Source organism: Saccopteryx bilineata, chromosome 6, assembly GCF_036850765.1.
Source record: "Saccopteryx bilineata isolate mSacBil1 chromosome 6, mSacBil1_pri_phased_curated, whole genome shotgun sequence".
Classification (NCBI taxonomy): Eukaryota; Metazoa; Chordata; class Mammalia; order Chiroptera; family Emballonuridae; genus Saccopteryx; species Saccopteryx bilineata.
In genome coordinates, this window is record NC_089495.1 from 203,984,640 (window position 1) to 204,012,064 (window position 27,425).

A 27,425-nucleotide genomic window follows, 5' to 3' on the forward strand; every position below is an offset into this window, starting at 1 on the left:
ATGAAAACAATGCCAACCACTCCTGAGGAAGACGAGGTTCGAGGAAGGAGAGCCCCTCCCCCTGCCCGGCACACGTACAAGGTGTTCAATAAATGTGCGTTTCCTCCTTTCTTTCTGTTGCTTATAGGTGTTGGGGTTTGCAGAGCGACATCTGCTCCCCACTGGTCTAAGACCTAGATTGCTCCATGCCTCAGTCTTTCCATCTGCAAAATAGACTCCAGGGGCCCGAGTTGTGGGGACAAATGCCTTATTACTTCATTTGAGGAAGGGAAGAAGAAAGGGTACAGGTAGAACCCAGGATGTCACAGCATCCCCCGGGCCTGAGAACCTGGCAGGAGTTTCCCGGAACAGGGAAGCGAAATGTCAGGCCAGCAGGAAATTCACAGATGCGGGAAAAATCAGAAGATACACGTCAGGTGAATGTACAGCACGGTGATTCAGAGAAGGGCTAGAGTGTGAATGGCTCAGGCCCACATCCACCACGCAACTCTTCGTATGTCCTCTCCCACGCTGAGCCTCAGTTTCCCCTGTGGAAAGTGGGAGCACTCGCTCCCACCTCACGCAGGGCTGCGAGGATTCCTGAGATGCTGCCTGTGAGGAACACGCGGTCCCGGCGGGCAGAGAGGGTTCCGTGTTATCCGTTGACACTGTTCGTATTGTTACCAGCATCCAATGAGCAGTGCCCCTCACTCTGCCAGGTCCTCTCCGTGTCTTTGGGGGCACGTATCCCCACGGGGCCTCGGTTTCCTCCTCTGCAAAGCAGGAGCCGCGACCCCTCCTTCCCAGGGTTCCCGTAAGACTAGACGGCCCCGGATAAAGGGAAATCAGAGGCACCTTGACTCTCTTTGTCACTTGGGGAGCAAGAGTCCTCTAATTGGAGAAAAAGAACTGAACCAGGCATGCGATTGTGGATTCAGGCCGGCATCCACAAACCTCCTAAAAGTCACCTAATTTTATGCATTTTGATGCATGTTTCTGGGACAAGGGTCCTTAGCTCCAGGTGTCTGCCTCTCCGCGTGTTTCAAGCTTGACACCCCCCACCCCGGTCCACTTCTGACCATCTTACCATGCCCGCGCGTCCCCGGCCTCAGCCCCACTCATGAAAACCACGTGAAGTCTTGAGTAACATCCCTGTCTCAGGTTTTCCTCTGTTTAATTTGTCGATCAAATGGCTTAACTGTTCCACCTACTAATATGATTGGCAATTATTTACTTTGGAGATCCCTGAAAGGCATCACCAGATTGCGGAATTCTCAATTCTCCCAAATCCCACCACCCTGCTGCGCGTTTCCTTATCCCCACGCTATAAAAGAGGCCGCCTCCCTTGGCAGAAGCGAGCTGGAGAGGGGAGAGGTGACCAGGACAGCCGCCAGGACCTCTGCGAAGCCCAGGTGAGGCCTGCGCATTCTGCTCCCGCTCTGCGGCTCTGGCAGGGGCGGCAGGGGTGCCAGGCTCCTTGCTGGCTGACTAGGCTTTAGGATCACTCATGGAGCAGGGTGGGGGGGGCTTCTAAAAGAAACAGCGCTGGCCATTTTCAGGGGCATGGGGCGGCCATTCACTCTGCTTCCCTAACAGAGCGGTAATGTCCGTATAGAAGCGTTGGACTGTAGATATGGAGAAGAGGGAGTGTGATGGCGATGGCCAGCACGTGGCTAGAGGTGCGCATGCCACTGGAATTCTCCCGTGGGCACGCGCTTTGTGCCCTGTGTCAAAATCTCCATGGCATAACTTTCAGCTTGAGGCTGCCATGGTGGATTCAGGCCATTGTCCACAAACCCCCTAAGAGCCACCCGATTTCATGCATTTTGATGCATGTTTCTAGAACTAAGGTCCTTAGCTTCCAGTGGATTCATACAAGGTCTGTTTCTCAGAAGAGATTCAGAGGACCCGATCCCCAGAGAGGCCACCACTGGCTCTTTGGATCAAAAAGCCCTTTCAGTTTCAATCGGCTACATCACAGATGATCCCTTGATGAAATTTTGACCCAGATTGCCAGGCGCCTCCAAAGTGTAGGTACCAGCTCCGGCTCTGGACACCTTTCCTGGTTGCCAAGTAAGCCTAGGGGGAGGGTGGGGACAGCTGGGAGGAGACAGATACAAAAGGCAGCCAAGTTCAGAGACCTACTTCCGACCACAGCTCTGCCATCGATTTGCTGTGTGATCTTGAGAAGTTTACTACCCTTCTCTGGTCCCCTGATTCTCCTTGTGTGATGAAGATTTTGAATGGCCTAGGATTTCCCCAGCACTGATCTGGATAAGACGGTGTCTATGACCACATAGTCTCTGATAGTCTGACTTGCACAGGCTGGACCAGGACCAAAAAACTGTTCAGTTTCTCAGCCACTGGGCATGTTTAGGTCTTTATTTGCTCTGTCTCAAGAGCAGGGACTAGGGGCACTGAGGTAAGCCATCGCAAGCAAGTCCCATTAGAGAGTGGGTCTGACGGTCACTTAATTTTAACAGAAGCCTCTATGTCAGACTGGCTTCAAATCTTATCCCCATGTGTACTTGTGACCTTGGGGGAAGTTACCTACACTCATGAGACCCAATTTCCTCGCCTGGGCAATGCAGAGGATTAGCGCCCAATCTTAGAGCGTGGTGAAGACGAAATCAGTCCGCGCATGCGCCGAGCGCAGCTGAGGCCAGGCACGGACGCGATACTGAGCAGTGTCAGCTACGGCTCTTCTCTCCCCGGCGCTCCGGGGACCGGGGGCAGGCGGTGGTTGCATTTCTCTCTGGTATACGTGCTGCTTTGTTCCTTGTCATTCTGTCCACAGACACCAAGAGAGAAGATGTTTCAAATCAGGGGCCTCATTGTCTTCTGTGGGCTGCTGACCCAGACCACCGCCCAGCTGCAAGGGCTGCCCTTGGGTCTGGATCCAGTCCTACCTTTAGTTTCAGGGCCCACAGATCTTGCTGGAAGCTTGACAGGTGGTAAGTGAGCATCTGTGACAAGCCTCTCCAGGGCTGTGTGTGTGTCTGACCATCTGGTGGGGGGAGAGGCCGGGTGATCGGGGAGAGGGGCTGAGGGGCCGACATGGTCACACCTGACCGCTGAGAACTCCTCTCCGCGTTTCCAGCCCTCAGCAATGGCCTGCTCTCCGGAGGTCTGCTGGATAATCTCAGAAATCTTCCACTCTTGAACATCCTGAACTTGGGAAGGGACAATTCAGGTGGCCTGGTTGGAGGCCTGCTTGGGAGACTGACATCCCAGCTCTCTTTCCTGAAAAACATCGTCGAGTGAGTAGCCCTAACGTGGGGCCTTGGTGTCCCCCGGAAGACTCCCGCTGGAGATCTGGTCACCCCAGGCAGCGGCCGGAAGGAGGGAGAGATCTGGTCTCCGCAGGAGACTGGAACTCAGTCTGAGCCCCTCCTTACGGATGGTCCGTCAGGGAACACCCACCCTCTTCCTCATGAACCAGCCACTCTCATTTACTTCATTCTCCTTTACTTCATTCCACAGTCAAGGTTTTCCTCACTAAACGTGGTAATTTGGACACATCTGTGGAGTCCCGTTAGCACACAAGTGGCCTTTGATGTCAGCAGGAGAGTGTAAACTACTGTCCTCAATCACACCGTCATTGCGGTGCCCACGGAGTGATCTAATATGGTGTTTCCCACGAAACATCTGAGAGCCGCTAAGCGAGAAGGAATAATGGGAAGCTTGATGCAGTGGGCTGGCCAACCTGAGTCTCGACAGGGCCAGGTCACAGCCGTTTCCAAGACTCCTGCCCACCCAGCTGCTTGCCCCTGACTTAAAGACAGATAGATAACCTTCGTTTGACTTCCAAATGTCCCCCTGGCTTTCTCAGCCCCATCAGTTTCTCTGTTTATGAAGTAAAGCCCTGGTACCCACAGGGAAGACTTGCTGGGAGGACTGGCCAGGATGTGACAACCTGGCACAATGGCTGGCCCAGAAGGGTGTCCTTCCACCCCCCATCCACACTCCCTGACTCCCTGCTTCTTGGTCTCCTGGGTAAACATTGTTGATTAACCCTGCCATTGAAAGTCACGGCTGGATGAGTGATTCCTACCCATGAACGTTTGTTAAGAACTTACTCTACTTGCCTCATACATCATCCACTCATCTACTTACCCATCCATCCATCTATCCATCCATCCATCCATCCATCCATCCATCAGTCCATCCTTCCTTCCATCTAACCTCTTACTCTTCCACACATCTGCTCACCTAATCACCTACTCACCTGCTCATCAGCCCATAAAGTCAACCAATATGGAGTAGCCCTTTTCTTTTTAAGGCTTTGGGCTGGCACACAGAATGCAAATGCAATCTAGACAGAATACAAATCTAATTCAGTCTGTATCCCAGAATGCCTCAGAGACTGGAGTGGAGGAGAAGGCCACAGGTGTGTCAGGCTCCGGCCGAGTGCGGAGGTTGAGGAAGACTGATTCCACTCAGAACCCATGTGGTTTTTGCTGCAACACTGCCCTCCCATCTCCCCCAACCCCACCTCATGGGGAGTTCCACCTTTGAGAATGGGTACCATTGGGCTAAAAGTGGTTTCTAGGTTTGGGCTTGAGGAATTATCGTTTCCATCTTCACCTCCCGGGCAGTGTGCAGATCCGGAGTCCCCAGCTGCTGGAACTTGGCCTCGTGCAGAGTCCTGATGGCCATCGTCTGTATGTCAACATCCCTCTGGACTTGGGCCTCGATGTAAAAACGTGAGTGGGCCCCAGGGCGGGGTGGGAGGGAGGCCAACCAAAGGAGACCCTCACGGCCATGGGTAGTCAAAAGGGGGCATTGGAGTCTAACAGACATGAGCTTCCAAGTTCAGTGTGTTCGCTGCTATGCCCAGAGACCTGGAGTCACTCAGGAAACTCACCTGACCTCTTTGAGCCCTGGCTTCCCCTACTAGGAAAGGACATGAGTAGAGCTATGGGCAAGATGGGTTGAGGCAATGCTAGCATTCCTGGCAAGGAGAAAAGCCTCCTCTTCCTGGCACGTGTGGGGGCACTATCTCCTCTGCAGGTCCTTAGTCACCAGTCTGTTAAAGTTGGATGTGAAGTTAAACATCACTGCAGAAATCGTAGCTGTCAGAAATGAAAACGGGAGAATCCACTTGATCCTTGGCGACTGCACTCACCCCCCTGGCAACATAAAAATCATCGTGCTTGATGGGTAAGGCCAGAGGGGTGGCTTCACCAGTCCAGAGGAAATGAAATAGAATGACGGTTGGAAAGATAGAACAATGGGAGAATGGATGAGTGGGTGGATGGAAGGGTGGAAAGATGAAAGGATGAGAAGATTGATAGGAGGGAGGGAAATGGATGAATGGATGAATGGATGGATGGATGGATGAGTAAATGGATGGGTAAATACTGACTTATTCCTTCTTAAACTGGGCTGACCAATTTTGCACTGGTTCAGGCAACAAGAGATCTGAGTTCAAGCTCCATCTACCAGAGGGCGTGGGGAGTGGTGGAGGGCTTCCTATGTGACCTTGGACAGTACTTCCCCAAGCTGTAATATGGACCTGTGTTGAGGTTGTTGATTGATAACCCCCGGTAAGACAGTAGGTGTGAATGTGTTTTGTCCTAGTCAGGGGTAAAATAGTGACAGAGCCTAGCTGGGTTACTTATTTTAGTTACCTGTCCCCAGACTGGTCACGCACGATGGACAGGAGTCGTCCCCACCCTAGCTAACCTTTACTGAACATGCTCACTATGCTTCACGTGTCCCCTCTCCCGGAATCCTCATGACCCCTACACACTCAGCACTGCTCATCCATCTGTGGGGTCCGCAAAGTCTCAGGGGATGCCTACTGTGTGCTGGAACTCTGCATTTGTCCTGCGTGTCCCACGGTGTGCGTGGCTGTGTAGGGTGTCACTCCCTTGGACTCGGCCCCTTGGCGCTCACCTGCCTGTGGGTGTGGATGGGCAGGGCTCTGCTTCAGCCACTAGTGCTGAGACCGTGAGGCCCCAAGGGCCCCTGCAGGCTGCTCCACAGGCCTGAGCCCCTGCACCACCCCGTGGCTTTTCTCTTTCAGGGTTGGCCTCCTCCCCGTTCAACTCCTTCTGGATAACCTCACCCCGTTCTTGCATATCACCCTTCCTGGCCTGGTACAGAGAATCGTAAGTGGGTAAAATTGGGGGCAGTCTTAGAGCAATTTGGGCTGAAAGAGGCCCCTGGAATGAGCTTTTCTGAGCCTCCCAGTTTGATGAGTAAATTCTGTCCAAATCTATTTGTCCATTGACCCATCTTTCCATGGTCCTTTTTTCCATCCTTCAATTGCATTGACTGGTTCTTGCTCTGGGCCAGGCCCTGAGCATGTCCACACTACAGCTGAACTGCCCCGGCCCGGCCCAGAGGAGCTAGCTCCCAGTCCACCCCTCCAAGGGCTGCAGACCGCACTCTCCCTGCCTGTGATCGGTGCCTCTTCTCACCAGAAGGTCACCCCTCCCAGGCAGCCCACCTTATTAGAAACAGACACCACGTCCCAGAGGGAACGCTGGCTCGCTGTGTGACTGGGCACATCGCACACGTGCCCTCGGGGCCTCTTCTGCCCAGTGGCAGTGTGAGCTCTTCCCTGGAAGAATGCTTAGAAACAAGCGCTCTCAGGCACAGAGAAACGACAGAAAATCTCCCCCAGAGACTTCATCCGACAACGACGCTGCCCCCCAAGGCCTCCCCTCAGGTACCACTTCGTCTAACGCCCCTCTCTGCCTCTGGACCAGGTGTGCCCTCTGCTCAACAACGTTCTTGGAAGCTTGGACATGACCCTGGTGCATGACACTGCCGGTCAGTATCTGCTTCCAAGGCCTCTCTCCCCTCTGCAGGGCGGGCCGCCCCGAGGAGCTCTGTCTCTGCGCCCCGCGGGACAGATCGGTCCTCCTGCCGCAGCACTCTCCGTTTCGGGTTTCTTTTTGCCTTGAATTATCCAGATAATGTGGAGGGAGATAGAGAGCCTGTCTCCCCCTCACCAGCCCGACACCGAGAACAGCTGGGCTGGTTGGTGGAAGAAGGCATCGGCCCCACCAAGCCCGGCCTGAGAGGGGGCCGGACCCCCAGAGTTCACACTCCCTTAAGGAGGGGTGTGCAATAGCCCAGACTCCTTCACTGAGACCATCACTCAGATCAGCCGCGGTGGCTTTTTCATTTTCCAGACCAACTGATCCATGGGCTGCAATTCGTCATCAAGGTCTAAGCCTTCCTGAAGGGACCCGGCCTCTGCTGAGCTAGTGAGTGCTGTTCCCAGATCCCCCGGATCAATCGGGAAGCTACTGCTCTTCCCCTGGTAGGGGTGGCAGGGGGCTATGACAGTCACATCTGAAGAGAAAGAAAAACAGCCACATCGACAAGCCCAGTTGTGCACAGGGAAGTCCACAGAAACACTGACAGAGGTGGAGAGACACAGGCAATGATACAACACGGTCACAAACAGAAACACACATGGTCATGGGTGCACGCACACAGACACGCGCACACAAGCACATGTGCGTGCACACCCAAACACATGGTCATTCGGACACACATACAGAGACACTCACTTTCCCGACAGCACACTCACACATACGCACACACATGCCAACTCGCCAGACACAAGTGCCTGTGAATACACAGACACACACTCACTTGAACACATGCACAAGGGGCCCCTGGATCCCACGCCTGGGTTCCCGTTATGGCTGAGACAAAACCCCTAACCCCAGCGTCTCAGCCTCCTCCCCTCTCTCTAGAGCAGCGGTTCTCAACCTGTGGGTCGCGACCCCGGCAGGGTCACCTAAAGCCATCAGAAAATACATAATGCATATCAGGTATTTACATTCCAAAGCATAACTGTAGCAAAATTACAGTTAAGAAGTAGCCACCAAAATTATTTTTTAGTTTGGGGTCACCGCAACATGAGGAACTGTATTGCGGGGTCACGGCATTAGAAAGGTTGAGAACCACTGCTCTAGAGGGTTTGACGATGAGCCAACAGCAACAAGAGTCAGGGACCTCCCGTCCCCATTCTGATCGGAGTTGTCTCCCAACAGATTCATTTTCTGCTGCTCGGCCCACTCCTTGCCCAGCACCTGAGAACACGCAGAAGGCTGCCCATGTCCTGGACAGTGTTTGGGAACCAGAGTATCCTTCTCTCCAAGGAAACGGCTTCCCCTTTCCCCACCAGGCCGGTGTTACCTTCCATGTTCCTCGGCAAATAAAACTGCTCTCCGTCTGCACAGGGGGCCTTGTCATTCTTTTTTTTTTTTTTTTTTAAGATTTTATTTATTCATTATAGAGAGAAGAGATACAGAGAGAGAGAAAGAGAGGGAGAGAAGGGGGGGAGGAGTAGGAAGCATCAACTCCCATATGTGCCTTGACCAGGTAAGCCCAGGGTTTTGAACCGGCAACCTCAGCGTTTCCAGGTTGACGCTCTATCCACTGCACCATCACAGGTCAGGCTCCTTGTCATTCTTTACCATCACTTGAGGGCTCATGGGATGGAAAGAGCCCCGGCCTGGGTGGTTGAAGCCTTGAGATCAGAGTCGGACCTTACATCAGAGATCTTCACGGTCTTTAGCAGGACTGGGGGGTGTTCAGATGAATGTGGTTTTCAGACTGGCGGCTCCGTGGTCCTCAGAATGGGTGGACAGGATGCTAGGGGCAGAGGATGTTAGGGGTCGACGTGACCCTCCAGACAGAAGTGATGATGACACAGGAAGCGACCGCACGAGAAGTGAAAAAGAAAGATTCGAGAGCTGTCCAGGAGGCGGACCTAGACCGGGATAGATGAGGGAGCAGGTGGGACTCCCGTCCGCGTCTCAGGTTGGGGAGCCCAAAGATAACTGGACACGTGGGGAGGAGGCGTTGATTCCAGCAGAAAGATGACTCCTTTGGCTGCGGCCACACTGTCCAGAAGTGCCAGGGACACCCCAAGGGAAAGCCCAAGAAGCGGACGGACACACGAGTCACCGACCACTCCTCCGCTCTCTCACACTCAGCCACGCTGGCCTCTTTTCTGGTCTCCCAGCAAGGGGATGCTAACGACGACACGAAGGAAGTGTAGGAGGAAGGACAGACTGGTCCAAAGTGTTCCCGGCTGCAAGGCTGGAGAAGAGCAGGGACAGAGACGGCTCGTGGGAGCTGCGTATGAAAAGATTACTGGTGCCTCGGATGAGAGTCAGAGCTTTGAAGGGAGACTGATTCAAAGGAATTGAGGAGAGGAAGGGACTAAGGATGTTGAGACTGTTCATGCCGATACAATTTATGAAAAAATTGAATGCAAGAAGGAAGAAGAACACAGATGCCCAGGATGGGGAAGGTTATCCCTTCCAATAAAACACAGATATGCTCTCACTGTTAGAGACCTTCCGAAGGCTAGCCCAGCCCCTGCACTCCGCATGTGAAGGTACTGAGCCTCGGGGTACAGGGGAATGACTCGCACAAGGTCACAGAGTGACGAAGGGCAAATAAGGACTGAGACATCCCAGGCTTCACAAAAAACCTTGCCCCTTGCTCTTTGGGAGACGCCATTGACCTTGTGAAAATGAGCAGGTTCAGGCTGGTGCTTCTTGACCTTTGCCAAATATGTGACATCGTGTCCAGACCCACCACTGTCTGTCTGCACCTCTATTGCCACCAACCAACATGGCATTGTGCAAGGACAGTCCCAGAGTTCAGGACGGCAAGAACGTTAACTGTAGGGAACCAGCATGTGTCTTCTGGTGAGGACTCACGGGAGGAAGCATCTTCCACACACACAGAAATAGGATACCTCTGAGCTCAGGATGAGGCGTTAGATTCCATAAAGAGCTGCATGAGCATTGTGAATGTCCATCTAGTTCGTGACCTGAAGTACAAAGGGCCTTTCTGAATGGGAACCAGCCATCAGGACCTGACTGGGCTCGGGGAGATCCAGCCATTAGCTACCTTCATGTCCTTTGGGGGCAGGTATTAGGTCAAGGCTGACAGTCCTCCGTGGTTAAGGCTCCAAGAATCCAGGTGAATAAGTTCAGGCTCACACACCTGGGACCATCAGAATCGGTCCTGCTGCCCCCGGACCGTGGCGCCACACCACATTCCTGCCCGGACACACACACACCCGCTGCCCATCTCAGGCGCCACACCACACTCCTGCCTGGACACACACACACCTGTGCCCATCTCAGGCGCCACACCACACTCCTGCCCGGACACACACACACCTGTGCCCATCTCAGGTGCCACACCACACTCCTGCCCGGACACACACACACCTGTGCCCATCTCAGGTGCCACACCACACTCCTGCCTGGACACACACACACCTGTGCCCATCTCAGGCGCCACACCACACTCCTGCCTGGACACACACACACCCGCTGCCCATCTCAGGCGCCACACCACACTCCTGCCTGGACACACACACACCTGTGCCCATCTCAGGCGCCACACCACACTCCTGCCTGGACACACACACACCTGTGCCCATCTCAGGCGCCACACCACACTCCTGCCCGGACACACACACACCTGTGCCCATCTCAGGTGCCACACCACACTCCTGCCTGGACACACACACACCCGCTGCCCATCTCAGGCGCCACACCACACTCCTGCCCGGACACACACACACCTGTGCCCATCTCAGGCGCCACACCACACTCCTGCCTGGACACACACACACCTGTGCCCATCTCAGGTGCCACACCACATTCCTGCCCGGACACACACACACCTGTGCCCATCTCAGGCGCCACACCACACTCCTGCCCGGACACACACACACCTGTGCCCATCTCAGGCGCCACACCACATTCCTGCCCGGACACACACACACCTGTGCCCATCTCAGGCGCCACACCACACTCCTGCCCGGACACACACACACCTGTGCCCATCTCAGACGCCACACCACACTCCTGCCCGGACACACACACACCTGTGCCCATCTCAGGTGCCACACCACATTCCTGCCCGGACACACACACACCTGTGCCCATCTCAGGCGCCACACCACACTCCTGCCCGGACACACACACACCTGTGCCCATCTCAGGCGCCACACCACACTCCTGCCCGGACACACACACACCTGTGCCCATCTCAGGTGCCACACCACATTCCTGCCCGGACACACACACACCTGTGCCCATCTCAGGCGCCACACCACACTCCTGCCCGGACACACACACACCTGTGCCCATCTCAGGCGCCACACCACACTCCTGCCCGGACACACACACACCTGTGCCCATCTCAGGCGCCACACCACATTCCTGCCTGGACACACACACACCTGTGCCCATCTCAGGCGCCACACCACATTCCTGCCCGGACACACACACACCTGTGCCCATCTCAGGCGCCACACCACACTCCTGCCCGGACACACACACCTGTGCCCATCTCAGGCGCCACACCACATTCCTGCCCGGACACACACACACCTGTGCCCATCTCAGGCGCCACACCACATTCCTGCCCGGACACACACACACCTGTGCCCATCTCAGGCACCACACCACACTCCTGCCTGGACACACACACACCCGCTGCCCATCTCAGGCGCCACACCACATTCCTGCCCGGACACACACACACCCGCTGCCCATCTCAGGCGCCACACCACACTCCTGCCCGGACACACACACACCCGCTGCCCATCTCAGGCGCCACACCACACTCCTGCCTGGACACACACACAGCTGCTGCCCATCTCAGGCGCCACACCACACTCCTGCCCGGACACACACACACCCGCTGCCCATCTCAGGCGCCAAACCACACTCCTGCCTGGACACACACACACCTGTGCCCATCTCAGGCGCCACACCACACTCCTGCCCGGACACACACACACCTGTGCCCATCTCAGGTGCCACACCACACTCCTGCCTGGACACACACACACCTGTGCCCATCTCAGGACCGACCATTTCCCCACTGCTCCCTTGGACTCCCTGTAGCTCATAGACGGGTATTTCCTCTCCCCGGGCAACTTCAATTCCTAGCTAATCAGTCTAAGACTCCCCTGGATACAGAACAGTCTGAGAGGTGGCAGGTTAATCAGAGCACATTGATGACTTTTAAATAGTGACAACATATTTAACACTTTAAAAAACACTCTAAAAGGATGTCAGTGAAAATGGTGGCAGACCTCTGAAAATTCTCTCCTACATAAAAGCAGTGAGAAAAATGGCCAAAAAAAATTTTTTTTTGTCAGAACCAAGTTTTTCAGAACTCCTGAAATAACCAAAGACATGAGGCAATCTGGGAGGTATTTCTTCAATGAGCACATCATCCCGGGCTCTGTGAGCCGGCCTCATCCCATGGCACTCACTCTCATAGACTACAGAGGCCACGAAAGACTCCAACGAACAAGCAGGGCAAACATCAGAGATTGTCAGTGAGCTGGACTAAGTCCAGCGGGGGAGTGAAGACCGAGGTTCTAGCCATAACCATGAACCCTCTGGACCACGGAGGGGCAGGCACTGGCCCCATCAAGCCCGGAGTCCTAGCCAGCTGAGGTGCCCGCAGGAGAAAAGAGGGAGGCAGGTCATTCACAACGACCAGCCATTCCGAGCCACATGTGCCTTAAATGTCAGCCGGTGCAGAGGAGAAAACGCACTTGAGCTCCTCCCCTTACGACCTGCTCGACATGCTCCGCGTCTCTGCTTGACCACTGATTTCCAACTTCAGCAGCTTGACTTGCTCTCTCTCCCACTTGCCCCCCCCCCCCGGACTCACCAGGGCCCGGCTCTACTCTCTCCTGGACTCCTTCTTTCCCAAGTCTTCATCATAAACCCTCAACTGTTTCTCCGCTACCTGCTTTCAGTCTTTTTTCCTATTTCCAACTCCTTGTGTCATTCTTCTGCTAATCGTCCTCAGTAATAATGTCTCAGAATTTGCTCACTTTAAAAAAAAGAAGGGCCTGACCAGGCGGGGGCTCAGTGGATAGAGCGTCGGACTGGGATGCAGAGGACCCACGTTCGAGATCCCGAGGTCGCCAGCTTGAGCTCGGGCTCATCTGGTTTGAGCAAAGCTCTCCAGCTTGGACCCAAGGTCGCTTGCTTGAACAAGGGGTTACTCGGTCTGCTGAAGGCCCAAGGTCAAGGCACATATGAGAAAGCAATCAATGAACAACTAAGGTGTCGCAACAAAAAACTAATGATTGATGCTTCTCATCTCTCTCTGTTCCTGTCTGTCTGTCCCTATCTATTCCTCTCTCTGACTCTCTCTCTGTCTCTGTAAAAAAATAAAATAAAATAAAAAAGAAAAGAAGAAAAGGGATGTTTCTGTGGTATTAGTCGAAACAGTCAATCTGCGCGGCCCGAGCCCTGATAGCTCAGGGGCCAAACACAGTGAAGGCTGATTCCTCACGCACACGTTCGCTCCACGCTCCGCTCTGGAGCTACAGCATCCGGAATGCCCGACCTCCACTGTCACCGAGACAGCGCAGGGGGCTCCGGCACACGGGCAGGACGTTATTAAGGGCTAGACTGAGGAGTAGCACGCATGCGTCACTTCCTACACCCTGCGCTAGCCAGGCAGTCTGAGCCCCGGTCTCCTTGTCTGCAGAAGCCCCCATTTCAGAGGGGTTTTGTGGGGATTCAATTAGCAAATGCATGTAACGCATGCGCCTAGCTCAGTGCCTGGCCCCTCGTCAGGGCTCAGGAAACACAGCTGTTGTATTAGCATCCATGTCAACTATTTTCTGGCCTAGCGTCTCCAGCACATTATTTGAGCCTCGTGTCATCATGGGGGTGGAGGGAAGAGAGAGAGAGAGAGAAAGAGAGAGAGAGAGAGAGGGAATCATCCAATTCTTCTTCTTGCTGCATTACCTAGGGAAACGTGACACTCTTCTGTTTTACCTGTATCTACTCGTGGTTCAACTTTTATTTCTGAAAGTTGATGTTGGGGCTTTGAACTGAACATTGTACCGTTTCCTCTTATGATGGATTTCTTTAAAGACAGTGACACAGTTCACAAGGGAATAAAGGAGCATTGGTTAATAGAGGTAACGGTGGCTGGTATGTGGCAGAAATTGTGGGGGTGATCTGTGGATGACTAGAAGCCAGGGAACTTGGGGACCAGTCCTTGTCCTCCAACACCCAACTAGCCTGGCGACTGGATACCTTGAGCCGGACCTCCAGGACCCTAACCTTGCGCCGGCGCTCGCACATATGTCCTATGACCACTAGAGGGCGATATTGCATGGCAACCCAGCAGTCATCTTGAAGAATAACATTTATTTATTTACTTATTTTATTCATTTTAGAGAAGAGAGAGTGAGAGAGAAGGGGGGAAGAGCAGGAAGCATCAACTCCCATATGTGCTTTGACCAGGCAAGCCCAGGGTTTTGAACCAGCGATCTCAGCATTCCGGGTGGAGGCTTGATCTACTACGCCACCACAGGTCAGGCCAAGAATAACATTTATTTAGCATTCAAGGTGAGCCAAGACCCTTGCTAAGTCCTTTCAACACAGGATTTTATTTAACTCTCACAGAGGTGAGGCTGCTAAGCATACAACTTGTGAGCAGTGGATCCAGGGTTCAAATCCTGTAAGTCAAACTGGAGCCCAAACTCTTTGCCAGCGGTTATCAATTCACAAGCATCCAGCCAAACCTGGCACATTTGCGTTTCATTTTTACTTTAAATTACTTTAAATGCTGGTGATTCTCCAGTTGGGTGCTGATTATAAATGCCTTCACCATTCCCCAAACCCCTCAATCACATCAAGTTGTCCTACACTATTCAGTGCTTCTTTGGCGCCTAAAGTAGGAGTGCCAGATTGACCAACAAAAATATAAGACACCCAGTTAAGTTTGAATTTCAAATAAACAATGAGTTGTGTTTCATGCAAGTACGTACCAAATATTGCGTGGCACATACTTAACTAAAAAGGTATTCGTCTTTTATGTAAAATTCAAATTTAAATGAGCTTCCTGTTCTCATGAGCTCACTGTTGGGAGTGGGGTGCAGATAATATGCACATAAATGAATAAGTAAAAAAAGATCATTGCTGGCTGGATGGGGGTTAAGAAGGTCAAAAAGTGGGGCGACTGTAAGGCTGCAGACACAGAGTGCAGGAAGGAAGTGTCAGAGGACCCCTCCAAGGAGGGGACATTTGAGCAGAAGCCTGAATGGTAGGAAGGTGCCCAGACACATTGTAGCTTTAACAAGCCCTGGCTATTTCCTAGAACAAGCCCCGGCTGTTTCCTCTTCATCTCTCGGAGCCTCGGTCTCTTCCTCTGTTACAGGGATGGTAACAGCTCTGTCCCATAGGGTGTGATAAACGTTAAGTGAGGGGGTTGCTGTGCTTCACACAGGGCCCAGCACACGTGTGACAAATGTCAGCGGCTATTCCAGTCGCCACTGCTGCTGCTGTCAATCCTGCTGAATGAAGGCCGAGCTCCCACGATGGGCAGACCCCACACCGGGTGCTGCGGACGCAGAGGTAAATCAGACGGGTGTCTTCCCTCCCAGAGTTCACAGTCTAGAGCGGTGTTTCCCAATGTGGGGCCCACGCCCCACAGGGGGGCAATTCGATAGTTAAGGGGGGCAATTTGAAAATGGACTCGACACGACTTTAACTCTTTCGCCCCGGGCCATTTAAATGCAGTGCTATATATCGGTGCCAAATTTAACAAAAAATGCAATTCTTAAATAATTGCAGTAAATAATTATTAAGTATAATTTCGTTTGACGAGACCAAAATATCAACTGGGTGATTGGCGTCGTCAAGTAAACTTCGTCCTGGGTTCACCGCGGAGCGTGCTGTCTGCCGCAGGGAACCCCGGACGTTTTTAAAAACTCGCTAAACAACGCAGTTATTCTCACCTAATTGGCCCATCGCAACTTCTGTAGTGTTTCACATCATTCAGTTGGTGTTAATTTGAAATAAGTGTCAGTCAAAACTGTTGTAAAAGCTCGTTGATTTAATAAATATACATATATATATTGTATAGATATAATTGGTAAGTATTTTATTTTATTTTTATCAATATTAAACTCTTTATTAAGTACTTCTTGCATGGGGCTAGAAAGCAATAATATTTTATAAATATTATTGGGGCTATAATAGTGCATGCACGACAATTTTAATTTTAGAAGCATAACTTTCCAGAAAATTTTGTCAAGTGGAAAAAATATAGATACCTTTTGATTTGCGGTGGTAGTGTAGTAAATGTGTTATATACATTTAAATAAATATGAATTTTTAGTATACGTTTACTCTATGTCACATTGAATATATTTTAACACATATTTTAATATTAGTTTTTAATTGATCTTATTTTTATTTCTTATAGCCCATAGTAAAATGAGTGGTGCAAGCAAGAAAAAAACTCGTCAATATTCGGAGGAATATTTAAAATTTGGGTTCATACCCGCTGTTCACAATGAGCGGATTCCTTTTTGTCTTTTCTGCCAGCAAAGCTTGACCAACGAATCAATGAAACGAGGTTATCTTGAGGCACATTTGAAGGTGAAACATAGTGCTCATATTAATTCAGATTTGAGTTACTTTAAAACTTTAAAGAAAAATTTTGAAAAAAGAACATTAAAGTCTCTATTTACTGCTCATACTTCAACTAATAATCATGTTCTTGAGGCTAGTTATCAAATTTTTTTATTCATCACTAAAACTGGAGAAAATCACACTATAGGAGAGAATTTAATAAAACCGTCAATATCAGCATTTCTTAAAACGGTTCTTGAAAAAGATGACAAAGATGTAAAAGCTATGCCACTCAGTGACAATACTGTTAGCAGAAGAATAGACGAAATGAGTGAGGATATTGAAAAACAACTTATTGAAAAGCTGAAAACAAGAAAATTCTCCTTGCAAATGGATGAATCAACTTTGAGAGACAGTGAGGCAGTATTGATAACTTACGTAAGATATATTGATAAAGGACATTTTGCTGAAGAAATGTTCTGTAAAAGATTAGAAAGCACCAATACCTCCAAAGATATATATAATAAGCTAAAAAACTACTTAGATGTCAATGATATACCAATGAAAAATATAACATCTTGTGCTGCAGATGGTGCTCCCAATATGATGGGCAAGAAAAATGGCTGCTTAAAATTGATGAAAGATGCGAATCCAGAAATGATTCTTGTGCATTATGTTATTCATAGGGAAAACTTGGTAGCTAAAAACATCTCGCCTGTTCTGAATGAAGTATTACATACAGTAATAAAGTGTGTTAATGCTATTAAAGCTAGTGCCAAATGTGAGCATCTTTTCAAGCTATTTTGTGAAGAATAAAATGAAGACCATGTGTGACTTTTACTTCATACTGAAGTCAGATGGCTATCTAAAGGAAACTGTTTGAAAAGATTTATGGAACTGTTTGATACTCTTAGTGATTTTTTTAAGCGAGAAACCTGAAATGAAGTATCTGTTAACAATAGATGGTAAAGCATTTGTGAGTTATTTAGCCGATATCTTTGAAAAACTAAATATATTAAATAAGCAACTTCAAGGAACAAATAAAACTCTTGTCGATGCAAAAGCAAAAATATTTGGTTTCATTACCAATATTGAGTTATGCCAGAAACATATTAACAACAAAAACTTTAAACAGTTTCATTGGCTCCAAAAATGTGAAGTAACTGATACTGCTTTACTTGTTATTGTCAATCATTTGAATATTCTATTGGCTGATTTAAAAGAAAGATTTTCTGATTTAAAACAAATTGATTTCCCAACATGGATGATGCAGCCAATGTTAGTGGATTTGTCTGCTATATCAAATATGCAGTATCAAGAAGAACTCGCAGAATTGCAAAATGATGAGTCAGTTAAAGCTTTATTTAATATCAAAGGAGCGATGGCATGGCTTTGTGAGGAAACAGAAATCAAATACCCAAATTCAACCAAATGTGCAAGAAAACTATTGCTACCGTTTCCATCTTCATTTTTGGCTGAATGTGGATTTAGTGCTGTAAATGATTTACTGGTAAAAAAAAGAAATCGGCTGGATATAACACAACGTGGAGACTTGAGACTAAAGCTAACCAAATTGGAACCTAATATAAAATCTCTGTGCAGCAAGCATCAAGCGCAAGGATCACACTAAATTTAAATAATAAATTAATATAGAAAAATCTGTATTAAAATTATTTGGAATTTAAATTTCTGTTTTTCATTATATGTTTTGAAATTTTACTTACTGTGTTTTGTTAACAATTTCATAGTGATTTCTTCCTAGAACCTATCATTTATGTTTATTAAGTGAACAAATCAATTTTTTAATGTTAAAAATTATATATGTTACATAGGGGGAACATAAAAATTTTAGAAAGGTTAAGGTGAGGCATGGCACAAAAAAGGTTGGGAAACACTGGTCTAGAGGGTGAGACAGTTACAGAACAGTGTGATCAGAGCTGCAGGAGAAGTGGCTGGAAAGGACCCTCATGGCACTAAAGAAGGAGTGACTTCCTCTGAGTGAGATGTCCAAGAAGGCTTCCTGGAGAAGGCAACATCTTAGATAAGCCTAAAAAGACAATTGTGATGTCAGTAAATGAGTTAGAATGGGAGCACATTCCAGGCTGAAAACCCAGACAATGTAAAAGCAGAGAAAAATGAATGACTTGTTGCATGGGGGTGGGGGGAGGACGACAGGTTGATAGAGTAGAAAAAATAAATGGGAGATGGAAAAGGCAAGGCTAGACAGGGAAGGGCTGGACCTTAGGGGGGCTCAGACCTAAAGCTCAGAGCTGGACTTTCTCTCGAGCCATTGGGAGCCAGACGTTATAAAAAGATGGCCCTGACACTCCCAGCAGAAGGGCTAGCATTAAAAAGGCCGACCACACCACGTGCTGGTGCGGTAGGGGAGCGACTAGAACTGCGGACGTGTTAAATGGTATAATGACTTTGGGGAAAGTTCTGGCGTTTTTATTTTTTGTTGTTTTTTATATAAAATAATCACACCTCTCCCCAGTGACCCAGCAATTCCATTCAAAACAAATGAAAACACTTATTAAAAAAAAGAGGGGGGGGTTGTCTAAAAATGTTCACTAGAAATGGTATTCATAATAACCCCAAACTGGAAATACCTCAGGTGCCCATCAGGAAGCAGAAGAATGAATAAACGCCCTGTAATGTACTCTTACAATGGAATATACTGTGCGCCCGCGAAAAGGGAGCACCTCTCCACAGCGGCAACCACGTGATGAGTGTCAACATCGTTAGGGTGAGTGAAAGAAGAAGCCAGACACTATAGACTCTATGGTCCATTCACATGAAGACCAAGAACAGACAAAACTAATCATTGGTCATTAAAAAAACAAACAAACCAGACCTCTCTCCCATGGTGGGAGGGTCAGAGGACAATTGACTAGAAAAGGCGTAAGGGAACCTTTTGGGGTGCTCACAAATTTCAGCTTCTTAGTAGGGGGTCTGGCTTATGCAGACATGTGCACTTGTCAAACCTCAGCGAACGGACACTTAAGACCTGTGCTTTTCATTGTGTATTGATTGCAATGTCTTCCATTGCAGCCCATAGGCCGGACAAGTCCGCAGCACCATGTTAATGGTCCCAGAGAGAACTCGGAGGAATGACCGAAGGCGCGTCTCTCGGGCAGCGCTGTCGGTCTCATCTACAGCGATAGTCCCACTGGGCTCCGTGTCGTTCTGCTTCTTCGTCTCTGTGCGGCTCCCGGAGCACTGGGACCCTCGGGGGAGAGGCGGAAGGTGCCCGGCCACCTGGGTCTGTCCGTTCTGAATGTTCAGTTCCACTGTCACCCTCAGAAGTCCTCCCGTCCCCAGCTGCCTCAGCAATGTCATCACCAACTTTTTTTGGGCCTAGACCTCGAGGGCCAGGACAGGCATGGCGTCCACTTCCCCGGCGGCACAGGACTCATCTTGGGCAGAATGAAATCAGACTCTGGGTGGCCAGAGGAAGGTGCACCCGGGGCCCTCTCTGAGCCGAAAGCCCGGCTGCAGACAAGTGTCGAACTCTGGGTCCTGACACCCGAGCTGAAGTGCTCAGGGGGAGGGACACTGACGGCAGCAGGGGGGTTGAAAGGGCATCAGACCAGGAAGTCGGAGGGGTGGTAGATGGACCGTGTTACCTGTAAAACTGCCTGCGCTCTGTTTGAAAACTTTCATAAGAAAGGGTTAGGGAGCCTGACCAGGCGGTGGTGCAGTGGATAGAGGGTCAGACTGGGACGCGGAGGACCCAGGTTCAAAAACCCTGAGGTCACCGGCTTGAGCATGAGGTTCCTGGCTTGAGCATGGGGTTGCTGGCTTGAGCGTGGGATTGTAGACATGACCCGATGGTCACTGCCTTGAACCCAAAAGTCTCTGGCTTGAAGGTCAAGGTCGCTAACTTGAGCAAGGGGTCACTCGGTCTGCTGGAGCCCCCCCCCCCAGTAAAGGTACATATGAGAAAGCAATCAATGAACAACTAAGGTGCCGCAACAAAGAACTGATGTTTTTCATCTCTCTCCTTTCCTGTCTGTCTATCCCTATCTGTCCCTCTCTCTGTCTCTGTCAGACAGTTAATAAGTTTGCAAAACAAAAAGCAAGAAAAAAATTATTTAAATATTTTCACATTTGTCATTTTAATTTCAAGTAAAATTCTATTTTTTTGTTCAAATTTCTTACTGTTACTCCTGTTACACATATACTGTCATTAATTATACTTTTACATATGTTCAACTATTAGTTCAAAACTTTGTGATTATTATTATGCTATTATTAATTATATTATACATATATTATATTTAAAATTTATTGGAAATAAAACATTAATAGTACATAATATTTTTTATTTATTTAAAAATATGATTAACATGTATTTTTATTTTCCCTCTTTATTTTAAGGTACCCAATATTTTCTTCTGTGCTCAGGGCCGCAACCGACCTTCATCTGCCTCTGGTGACTAAGCAAGTAAATGTTAGCTCAGGAACCTAATGCCATGTGGGTGACTTTGAGGGAGGTGCCCGCTGGGTCCCCAGCCTCCCCTCCCAGCCCCAGGGAAGTCCATATAAGCAAAGAGCAAGACATTTGCAGTCCAGGGAGGTCGCGCGTCCAGAAAAAGTGCAAAGAGGTTCGAGGACACACTTGGCTCAGGGCCTGCACCGCCCATCAGGAAAGAGAGCTGGAATTGGGTTCCCGCATGCGCACAGAAAGAGCCCCAAGCATTTCCCGACGCATGACAGGTAGCTTGGTGCAGTTTCCCAGAAGCAGGGCTGCCTCCTCCCACGGTGGGCGGCAGTGATTGGCCTTCCTGCTCTTCCTCAATTCGTCCCATAGGAGAGGCTCGGCCGGATGCCAGGGCACCTAGAACACCTGTCCCAGCACAAGCACTGGCTGAGGAAGCTCAACAACGCATTTGTTTGTTTTCACTGTGACTCAAGGAAAAGTATTTCGCCTCCCTGAAGGGGGCTCATCCAAAAACAGTGTCCACCTCCAGGCATCAGCGTGGGGTTAGCTGGCTGAGTGCAAGCAAAGGGCATGCTCATTAGGCTAAATCATAGATATAAATTATTGTCACCAGGGTCACGTTGTCACCTCCTGTTTTAGGGGAAGCGATGTTGTTTTTTTCACTTTGGTAGGCTTATAGAATCTTTGGTTAGAAGTAAGAAATCAAGTGGGTATTTAAGTTTTCAAACGTAATTCCTTTTACCAAAATATATGTTGAGTAAGCAGTCCTCCAGGGTTAGTAGATACTGCAGAATGTGGAGGCGGATGTGGCCGGCAGGGGGAAGGTGGCACTCAGATGGCAGGGGTTTGAGAGACGGTGGCTGAAAAATTAAGAGCACAAGTTTTGGAGTGGGAAGGACCAGAGTTCCAATCCTGGCCTCTTGTCCCAGTGGCCGTGTGAGCTCCATCTTTATCTGTGAAATGGAGGGACCAGTGGTGAACTTGTGAGCTGGAGGCTCAGCCGGGCAGGTAGGGAGCCCTCAGGACAGGGAGGGCCATTCCTGTTCCACACCGCAGGCGGCCCCTCCCCTAATACCTAACTAACCCGCCACACTGTCTCCCCAAAGTCAAGCGTGTGAAATGTGAAAGTCAAACAAGAAGAGACTTCCACAGGGGATGTGTGAGTGTGCATGTGTGTGTGTGCATGTGCATGTGTGTGTGTCAGGCGCTGGGGGAGGCACCCAGCGGAAGCTAAAGCTGCATGCAGTCCTCACGCTGCCCTGATGCTGCCACAACGCCCTCCCATATATGTTCTTTCTCTTTGTTCTCTGTCCCCACAACTGCGACCACTGGGCTCTCTGTGTTTCTACATTTCTCTGTCCGTTTCCGGCTCCCTCTCTGGCTCCCTCTCTGGCTCCCAGGAGGATGTGAGTCCCAGGAGGGCATGGGGTGGTTCGTTTGCTCACTGCTCTGTCCAAGGCACCCAGAGCTAGGTCCACACACAGTGTGGCTCACAGTCAGCTGACTGACCAACTGACCTGCCGGCTGAGGCGTCTGTCTGTCTGTGCCCACAGTCCTGAGTTACTAGAGAGAATGGGGGAACGCACATCACTCCGCCTGGTTTCCCTTCGCTCAGGCACTTACGAAGGCCCAGCCGACCTCCACCAGATCACACGCTGCTCGAGTGGATGGGAATCACGGCGCTTAGCCCTCTGCCTGCATTGACCCCGATCATGACCCAACCCAGTAGTCTGGCTTGGCAGTAAAGCTTATCTTTGTTTGCATTAAAGCTTACCTATTCCTATCCCACAAAAGAGGGATTACACCTGGTGAGTCTCCAGGTCCGATTTCTGTCTTTCTTTCCCAGTGGTTCCGGGACGAGCGTGACTGGGCTTTTGTTGCGCCTGTCACCCCTGTCATCGCAGTGCTCCCCCGGAATCCTGAGCTGAGGGTGGGCGCTGGGAAAGCAATGAGGCTCTCAGTTCCTTTGTCCTCGCCCAGCTTTTATTTACTCGTTTCCAAGCTATTACATGGGGTTGTTTGCTGATCTCATTCAGCGCAAGAATTTATTTTTCATCTTTTCCAAATGAGAGGAGGGAAAATAGAGACAGACTCCTGCATGCACTCCAACCAGGATCCTCCCAGAAACCCCCTTCTGGAGCCAATGCTCTGCCCATCTGGGGCCATGCTCACAACCAAACTATTTTTAGTGCCTGAGATAAAGGCTCCACAGAGCCATTCTCAGAGCCTGGGGCTGATGTGCTCGAACCAATCAAGCCATGGCTGCAGGAGGAGAAGTAAAAGAGAGAAGGGGAAGGAGTGGAGAAGCAGGTGGTCGCTTCTTCTATGTGCCTTGACCAGGAATCGAACCTGGCACATCCATACACCGTGCCAATGCTTTACCACTCAGCCAACCAGTCAGGGCATAAGAATTTTTTTTTTTTTAACTTTTGAAAATGCAAAACAATGGTAAGGGTCACCTGTAATGACACCACCAAGAAATAAGTATCATTACCATTTTGATGCATTTCCTTCCAGTATTTTTTCTAGATTTAAAAAAAAAATTAATAAAATATAGAAGAAACTGCTTCTTTCTTTCTCTTTTTTTTTTTTTTTTTTTTTTTTTTTTTTTTTTTTACCTGCTAAGAGTCTTTAATACATTTCTCTATATATTTTTGGAACAGCTGCCTGATGGCCCACAATTTATTTAATAAATCCCCTGTTGCTAGACATTTAAGCTGGTCCCACTTTAGGGTTATTATATAGACATAATGCTTCAAGGAGCAACCTAACAGTTCGTTTTTCCCACACCACTGGGTAGTTATTCCCTCACACAGAATCTACGGGCCCTGGGTCAATGGGTATGAGCCTTTCTAAGAACAAATCTGTCTCCAGAAACAGGCCATGCCTCCCTGCATATTTACTGAGCTCCCTCTGCTATAAGCCAAGGTTTTCCAAGTCAGCCTGACCCACCGCATCAAGCAGCCCAACATCCTTATCTAACAGTTAGGGGTACTGAGGCCCAGAGATCAGAAGACTTGTCCGAAGGCACTAGCAAACTCCATGTTGTCCAGAGATCTCCTCGCCTCCCTATTATCTCTTGGCTATTTTGCAAAGGAATGCAAAGTCTTCAACAAGGAGGCAGGAGGCAGCGTCTCTACTGCTCACGGCAGACATTGCTAATCAATTGTCGCACCCTCCTCTGCTGAGTCCGGACCCCTGAGGACTTCTCCGGAAGCTGGTACCAGACCACAGGAAGTGAAGTGTTTCTGCCATTCTGCTGGCATCTTGGGTGGCATCTTTAAATTATGGACTTGAGGCCACTCAGATGAGTCCCTCAAGGTGGCTTCCTTCTTGAGTTTCGAGTCAGTGACCGTGTGCGAGGCCTCCTGGTTCCCGCCTGTCCAGCCCTGCCGTGTCCTCAGAAACCGTTTCCGGTTTTCTACAGGACCACAGACTCCTCAGAAGAGGGTGCCCCTCGTCCCCGCTGGAGGGGACCGGGTGGGCTGGGACAGAGGCGCAGAGTGCGGGCTCCAGACTCAGCCAGAACTGGGTCCAAATCCTGGCTCCACATATTCTGGCTGTGGGACCTTGGGCCAGTCACTTCCCTTCTCCAGGAACCTTCCTTATCTAGAAAATGGGATGACACCTCCCTTTTCTCCAACCTGCGCCTCAGTAGAGGTGGCTGAGGATGGTCTTTTCTACTCTGCCACTTTGCTGTGTCCCAGTGTCCCCCGTCAGGGGAACATCAGGCTCTCCTCCCCACATGGCTGCGGCTCCAACGGGCCAGCTTGATAGACGAACAGGGGAGGGAAGGCTCTCTCTCTCTCTCCTCTCTCTCTCCCCCCCCCTCTCTCTCACATACACACACACACTCCCCTTTTTCCTCTATCTCTGGCAGGAGGGAGAGGAAAGATGGATGGGCGAGAGAGGTTTCCCCTGACTGATAGACGGCTCCCTACTCTCTGGGGAGATGAGAACCGTGTGGAGCTGAGTCTCATGGGCACCTTCATTGGAGGTGTTTTCTAACCTCCCTACCAGGCCTCTCAGGCTGTGACCTCAGATAAGGACAGAGCTTCTCAAACGGGCCACCCTGCGTGCCACCACCAGCCCGCGGCTCTCTGGCACCCTCTCCTCACCTGCCCAGGGGGCGATGATATTGAGAAGATCTTAAACCGGCCTCAGACCAGATTTCTCCTGCAGGGTCTACACCCGGCCCTTGGAGAAACACACACATAGCTCTGACCCCATCTTGAGGGTGCGAAGGTCTATCATGTCCCACTCACAGAAGCCACTCTCCCCACCACACCATTAACTCATCAGCCTGTTCGTCTCAGGCAAGGATGAGAATACAGTATGTTCCATGTCCCAACGCCAGGAACCCTCAAGCCCCTAAATGGTCCCTGGAAAGCCCCTTCCCTCTTGCAGGCATTAGGGGCAAACACCCCTGCTCTCCTCGCTGGGAAAGGGGGGGAGGAAGAACCACAGCTGTCTCCTTTGCCCTCTTGATCCTTCTATCACCTCGACCTGGGTCAGTACCTCCACATGAGGGACCCAAGAGCTACGCAGCCAGTTCTTGGCCACCTGCTCCTACTGTGGTCTGGCCCCGTTCTTGGTATACAGCATCCATGGAGTTGTGGTGCCTCAGATGAGACTGGGTTTTCAGATTTGAGTAAGACTAGTGAGGACAATCGTCAGCAGGCAGTGAGAAAGAAATCTACTTCAGAGTGGCCAGGAAAGGCCTTTCCAAGGAAGGGACACTGAAGCAGAAACTTGGTGAATGGAGCCAGCCAGGGGAAGGCCTGGGAGAGGAGCACTCCTGGGGAAGAGGCTCAACAGGTGCAAAGACCCTGAGGTAGGAATGAGAGGAGAGACGGGCAAAGCAATGAGAGATGAGGGCTGAGGGGTGGACAGCAGCCAACTACACGGGGCCTCGCAGAGCTTGGATTTTCATGCAAGAGCTGCAGAGGCCTTTGGGGAGTTTTAATAAGCAGGGGAGTGACAAGATCTGAGTAATTTTTTTTAATTCAGGCTGTTGGGTGGAAATTCAATTTTGATGGATGGGACTAAGGGTGGAAAGAGAGACTAGAGGAGAATGGGCTGAGTAAGTGAATGAGTAATAGATGGTTTAATGGATAGATGGATTAATGAATGGATTGATGGATGAATGAATGGATGGATGGATGGATGGATGAATAGAGGGAGGGAGGGAGGGAGGGAGAGTTGAGGAGGAAGGGAGGGATAGATGATGGATGGATGATGAATGGGGAATAAATGGATGGATGGAAAGATGAATGATGGATGAATGGGTAAATGGATGAATGAATGAATGGATGGATGGAGGAATGGATGGATGGATGGATGGATGGATGGATGATGGAGGGATGAATAGATGGATGGATGGATGGATGCATAGATGGATGAATGCATGGATGAATGCTTTGATGCATAGATGGATGGATGGATGGATGGATGGATGGATGATGGATGGATGGATAGATGGGTGGATGGATGGATCGATCGATGCATAGATGCATGCATGGCTGATGGATAGACAGATGAATAAATGGATGGATGGATGGATGGATAGATGATGAATGGATAGATGGATAGATGGATAGATGGGTGGATGGATGATGGATGGATGGATGATGGATGGATGATGGATGGATGATGGATGGATGATGGATGGATGATGGATGGATGGGTGGATGATGAATAGATGGATGGATGGATGGATAAAATGGACATCTCTCAAGGAAGAGGGGCATCCAAGCTCTAGGAGAGGAAGTAGTTAGTACTTTGAGACTCCCAGGAGGGTAAAGGACACCAGATTGAGATGGAGAAGAGGTCAGGCTACTTTATGCAGGTCCTGCCTTCTGAATTGGGCCTTAACAGTCAGTGATATTATTTCAACAGTAATAATAGCATTTACCATTCACTGAGTTCTCCGACATTCCAAGCAACCCACACTGTGTTATGTGACCCTCAACCAGTCCCGTGTTACAGCTGAGGCGACAGAGGCTCAGAGAGAAGCCATCTTCCCACAGCTGCACAGCTGACCGACCCAGGAGCAGAAATTGAACCGTGTCTGTCAGACTCCTGAGGCCTCCCAGGCTCCGCTGCCCACACAGGGAAAGCCAGGGTTGTCCGGGGGTGGACAAGGCATTCCGGAGAGAGGACACAGCACAAGTGAAGGCCTGGGAGCCGGAAAGGGTGAGGCCAGGACAAAGACCTTCCGCCATTGGAGGGGAGCAGAGCGGTACGGAGGGCTGGCCGCCGCGCCCTGTGGCTCCGAGCGTGCTGGGCCTACAGAGGTGCAGTCATGCTTGCCGCCCCCAGCGAGCGTGTGGGGCCTGGAGGCAGGAAGCAGGAGCTGACGCGGTCCCAGGCCCTGGCACGGGGCTCAGGTCTCCTACAGAGAGGCATTGTCCACGGGCAGCGGGCATGGCCAGCTGGGAAGCCCAGGAGGGGGCTTTGTCTCTCTGGAGATGTGCCCAAGGGGCATTCGGGGTCCCTCCCAGGAGGCCTCACCTTTAGGATTTTGAGGCCTCTGGTGTATTTGCAAATACAGCCCCAACGTGCGTGGTCCAGTTGCCTGCCATGGGCCCCAG

At 50.3% G+C, this 27,425-nt stretch overlaps 1 protein-coding gene and 1 long non-coding RNA gene across 3 annotated transcripts in view; both read left to right on the forward strand.

Moving 5' to 3' along the window:
* LOC136309011 (uncharacterized) overlaps positions 1–27,425 on the forward strand; it is a 206,857-nt gene that overhangs the window by 173,281 nt on the left and 6,151 nt on the right. The gene's annotated exons all lie outside the window — the stretch shown is intronic.
* LOC136308704 (BPI fold-containing family A member 1-like) lies at positions 1,348–8,186 on the forward strand. Of its 2 annotated transcripts, none has more exons than XM_066236312.1 (9): positions 1,348–1,391; positions 2,777–2,933; positions 3,080–3,239; positions 4,578–4,685; positions 4,993–5,142; positions 6,011–6,095; positions 6,699–6,762; positions 7,128–7,202; positions 8,001–8,186. In XM_066236312.1, exons 2-8 carry the CDS (start codon positions 2,792–2,794, stop codon positions 7,166–7,168), a joined length of 750 nt encoding a protein of 249 aa, XP_066092409.1. In that variant the 5' UTR covers positions 1,348–1,391; positions 2,777–2,791; the 3' UTR covers positions 7,169–7,202; positions 8,001–8,186. The 2 variants fall into 2 exon arrangements, with proteins under 2 accessions (XP_066092409.1, XP_066092410.1); XM_066236313.1 differs by lacking the exon at positions 1,348–1,391 and adding an exon at positions 1,931–2,052.